General features: G+C 37.1%; 2 protein-coding genes across 2 annotated transcripts; both read right to left on the bottom strand.

The window, feature by feature from the left end:
• Positions 456-1,618, bottom strand: LOC104722503 (31 kDa ribonucleoprotein, chloroplastic-like; the record flags this gene model as incomplete). The annotated part of the gene is made up of 3 exons (XM_010440669.2): positions 456-687; positions 785-1,066; positions 1,493-1,618. Coding segments are annotated over 3 exons (471 nt in total), but the record flags the coding sequence as incomplete, so codon positions are not given.
• Positions 1,890-3,927, bottom strand: LOC104722502 (31 kDa ribonucleoprotein, chloroplastic). The gene is made up of 4 exons (XM_010440668.2): positions 3,365-3,927; positions 2,927-3,028; positions 2,219-2,500; positions 1,890-2,121 (listed from the first exon to the last, which is right to left on the bottom strand). Exons 1-4 carry the CDS (start codon positions 3,818-3,820, stop codon positions 2,059-2,061), a joined length of 903 nt encoding a protein of 300 aa, XP_010438970.1. The 5' UTR covers positions 3,821-3,927; the 3' UTR covers positions 1,890-2,058.

Raw genomic sequence — 4,712 nt, 5'->3', positions numbered from 1 at the left:
ATAAATGGCTCTGAGTAAACTTTTTCATATATGTCGGTGTGATTTCAATCGGGACATAATGCTTACAATTAAGACTAGTTTTCTCATGCATGATTTTATTGGGTGTTGTTGGATCAGACCGTGTGGCCAATCGAGAGATTATGACAGAGGTTCCTTTTTAAGAGCACAATTTATAGATATCAAACCTCTTGTTTTTTTAGGAACCTCTAGTACCAACTAAAGTTAGAAGATTAGGTTGGATTACAAGGTAGATCACGAGAGTAAATAGCTTTAATATCCCTAAGTTCCTTCATACCCATATAGAGACAATGAAGATGTTATCCACAGATAGACAAAGAACTTTTTCAAAGGATTTCATAAAGTCTTAAGCTTGGTGATCGCTTAGATCCAGATCACCTTTACTATGATTGCAGCCTCACATCCCAAGTTAGTCATAACGGAAGGCCAGCAAATAGGAAATTAAACTATAAATGATAGATCATCAAAGAGAAATACATATTACTTTAGAAGAAGCTTAACTTTCGCATTTAGAGTTCAGCCAAAAACAATCGTTGAAGAGTGTAAGAATCTCATCTAAACAAAATGCAAGAGAGGGAGAGAGAGGGCACAGATAATCTCAGCTTTTTAAAATCCACGCCTTGGACGCTCTTCCGCTACATTCACTCTGATTGCTCTACCCTCCATGTTCTGTAAATAAAGACACAAGGAAAGATCAATTGATAGCCACATCACAATATCATGTTGACTGCATTAGCATAACTATACATGAGGAAAAGGAGATTACCTGTCCATCAAGAGCAGCGATGGCGTCGTTAAGTTCAGTCTCGTTAGACATTGTGACAAACCCAAATCCACGTGAACGACCTGTCTCACGGTCATAAACCACCCTAGCTTCCACAACTTTACCATGCTCACTGAAAACCTGTTCTAGACGACCATTGTCCACATCCCATGGGAGGTTCCCTACATAGACTCTGAATGCGGGTTCATATACCCGAGGTGGGCGTTCTGGACGTGATCCTCTTGGAGCTGCCTTGTTGACTGTCAGAAGACGTCCATTCAGATCCTGATAAACCATGAAAATACCAATACATATGCTCAGTAATGTTCTCACAGTCAGAATCATATGTTATCGAGTCCCCAATTCACATCACGTGCTAAAATGTCTTAGCCACAAACAATTCAATGTAGATATAACAAATGGGGGTAAGTAGTGAACAGACAATGCATCAATCGATAAAATGCAAAAGCCTCCATATTCGATTTACAAAAACAAAAACAGAGAACGTGTGACAAATAGTAACAATGTACAAAGTTTTAGATAACAGAAATCCACAGACCCAAAAACAAAAACTGTTTTCTTGGAGCAAAAAGACATGAACTCTGGTTGAACTAAGAACAACAATGCTACTTATGAACCAAAATCAAATGAACAATATCCAATCACAAAACATGCTAATACTTCAGATATCATTGAAAAATATCAACTTACATAACGGTTGAACTTCTCAACAGCTGTCTCAGCTTCTTCCACGGTACTCATCGTCACAAATCCAAACCCACGACTCTGGTCGGTTTCCCTATTGTATATAACCTTCAACCAGAAGAATTCAAAGAATAGTTAACAACAATATCTCTTGAGTAACAATATGACATCAACTGTATACATACACTCAAAACCAAAAGCATAATGTCAACAGATATGAACTCAAGACACACAATTCTGACCACTTAAACAATTCAGAGAACCTCCAAACACACTTAAAAGCCAAGCATTTCACTTTCCTCATTCATTTGNTTAAGCTTGGTGATCGCTTAGATCCAGATCACCTTTACTATGATTGCAGCCTCACATCCCAAGTTAGTCATAACGGAAGGCCAGCAAATAGGAAATTAAACTATAAATGATAGATCATCAAAGAGAAATACATATTACTTTAGAAGAAGCTTAACTTTCGCATTTAGAGTTCAGCCAAAAACAATCGTTGAAGAGTGTAAGAATCTCATCTAAACAAAATGCAAGAGAGGGAGAGAGAGGGCACAGATAATCTCAGCTTTTTAAAATCCACGCCTTGGACGCTCTTCCGCTACATTCACTCTGATTGCTCTACCCTCCATGTTCTGTAAATAAAGACACAAGGAAAGATCAATTGATAGCCACATCACAATATCATGTTGACTGCATTAGCATAACTATACATGAGGAAAAGGAGATTACCTGTCCATCAAGAGCAGCGATGGCGTCGTTAAGTTCAGTCTCGTTAGACATTGTGACAAACCCAAATCCACGTGAACGACCTGTCTCACGGTCATAAACCACCCTAGCTTCCACAACTTTACCATGCTCACTGAAAACCTGTTCTAGACGACCATTGTCCACATCCCATGGGAGGTTCCCTACATAGACTCTGAATGCGGGTTCATATACCCGAGGTGGGCGTTCTGGACGTGATCCTCTTGGAGCTGCCTTGTTGACTGTCAGAAGACGTCCATTCAGATCCTGATAAACCATGAAAATACCAATACATATGCTCAGTAATGTTCTCACAGTCAGAATCATATGTTATCGAGTCCCCAATTCACATCACGTGCTAAAATGTCTTAGCCACAAACAATTCAATGTAGATATAACAAATGGGGGTAAGTAGTGAACAGACAATGCATCAATCGATAAAATGCAAAAGCCTCCATATTCGATTTACAAAAACAAAAACAGAGAACGTGTGACAAATAGTAACAATGTACAAAGTTTTAGATAACAGAAATCCACAGACCCAAAAACAAAAACTGTTTTCTTGGAGCAAAAAGACATGAACTCTGGTTGAACTAAGAACAACAATGCTACTTATGAACCAAAATCAAATGAACAATATCCAATCACAAAACATGCTAATACTTCAGATATCATTGAAAAATATCAACTTACATAACGGTTGAACTTCTCAACAGCTGTCTCAGCTTCTTCCACGGTACTCATCGTCACAAATCCAAACCCACGACTCTGGTCGGTTTCCCTATTGTATATAACCTTCAACCAGAAGAATTCAAAGAATAGTTAACAACAATATCTCTTGAGTAACAATATGACATCAACTGTATACATACACTCAAAACCAAAAGCATAATGTCAACAGATATGAACTCAAGACACACAATTCTGACCACTTAAACAATTCAGAGAACCTCCAAACACACTTAAAAGCCAAGCATTTCACTTTCCTCATTCATTTGCCTAATACTTCGATGCTTCCAGCAATGCACACAAGTCAGAACAGATATGGCCTTAAAGAATGCATAACAGAACATAAATAAACGCCATCATAACGACCATAAGAGCACAAGAAGAAGAGCAGCTAGAACTCACCTCAGCGATTTCAACAGTACCGGCTTGGTCAAAGAGCATAGCCAAGGCTTGGCTATCAACATCATAAGCCAAATTCCCGACGAAGAGCTTCGCCTCTTCCGGTGGCTCAGGGAACTCAGGTACTTCGCTGACTTCTCCTTCCTGTGACTCGAAAGGCTCCTCGTTCTCCTCAACGGCGACGCTTCCTTCCCCACCTTCTTCAGCCCAATCGGAAGTCTGGGCAACGAAGGATACAAAAGGGGATTTTTTAAGGTGGGTTTTGGTTTTGAGGGATAGGGAGAAGCTTGAGAAAGAGAGGGGCATGTTAATGCGTCCGGTGAGGAGAGAAACATTGGAGCAGCGAATTCTGGAGGAACAGATGGAAGTGGAGATGGAAGGATGGGAGAAAAGGGTAGAAGAGGAAGAATCCGCCATGGCTAAGGGCTTCAAGCTTGAGGAAACGATAGAAGAAGCCATTGGTGAATGTGAATTTGTGTGAGAGAGAGAGAGAGAGAGATAGAAGTGGAAGGAGAGGAAGGGAAGGGTTTTAGAACGGTGGGGCGAGATAAGGATAAGGAGGGCCGAGACAGCAAGCCTTCAAAATGGGCTCTTTACTACCAAAGTGAACAAAATAATTTTAAAAACCAAACAAAAAAAATAGGGCAAACAAATATTTTGAAACAAACAAAAATTGAAAAAATTGAAGAAAACAAAACTATAATTTCTTGAAAATTTGTTATAAATGTCTTCTTTTAAATACCTTTTTCAAAAATACACTTTTTTTTTGAACATTTTCATTTTTACCCTCTTTTACACAATTACAATATGTTTAATTAATTTTTAGAATTTTTTTTGAGTTTGGGTTCTCTATTTTATATATAATTAAAATGCATATTTTTTAAAATAGATATCATGAAAGTGTATTTTTGAAAAATGACATAGAAAAAAAATATTTTTGAAAATCTCCTAATTTCTTCTTGGTATTACGGAGTTTTTTTTCTTCGGTTTAGAATCTATATTATTATTTTCACAGCAGCTTTAGCAAAGAAGGCTTGAAGTTGAGAATTATTTACATCTCATGCCATTGTAATTTAATATTTTCTTTAATAAAATTATAAAACAAAAAAAAAATCATTTCAACTCTTTTCCATTAACAAAAACAAAAATTTCCTAATTTGTCTCCTTATTAAATCTGAAATAAAATTTCCAAATTTCATTCTCCTAAAATCTCTCTACAAATTCTTTACAATAATCGATTTTAAATATAAATTTATGAGGAGCCTATAAATCAGCTACATTTGATTTTCTATCTTCCTAATTAATCACCACATTCAATTCTAAAATACAATAATTTTGTCCCGAATTTCTA

Source organism: Camelina sativa, chromosome 11 (genome assembly GCF_000633955.1).
Source record: "Camelina sativa cultivar DH55 chromosome 11, Cs, whole genome shotgun sequence".
Taxonomy (NCBI): domain Eukaryota; kingdom Viridiplantae; phylum Streptophyta; class Magnoliopsida; order Brassicales; family Brassicaceae; genus Camelina; species Camelina sativa.
This window is presented reverse-complemented; position numbering and strand designations above follow the sequence as displayed.

What these genes read in the sequence shown, in the direction of transcription:
- LOC104722502 (XM_010440668.2), bottom strand. Translation starts at nt 3,820, where the DNA reads ATGGCTTCTTCTATCGTTTCCTCAAGCTTGAAGCCCTTAGCCATGGCG. An exon ending in GTACTGTTGAAATCGCTGAG is followed by an intron (nt 3,029 to 3,364) that starts GTGAGTTCTAGC and finishes TTCTGGTTGAAG; the next exon opens with GTTATATACAATAGGGAAAC. An exon ending in TTGAGAAGTTCAACCGTTAT is followed by an intron (nt 2,501 to 2,926) that starts GTAAGTTGATAT and finishes ATGGTTTATCAG; the next exon opens with GATCTGAATGGACGTCTTCT.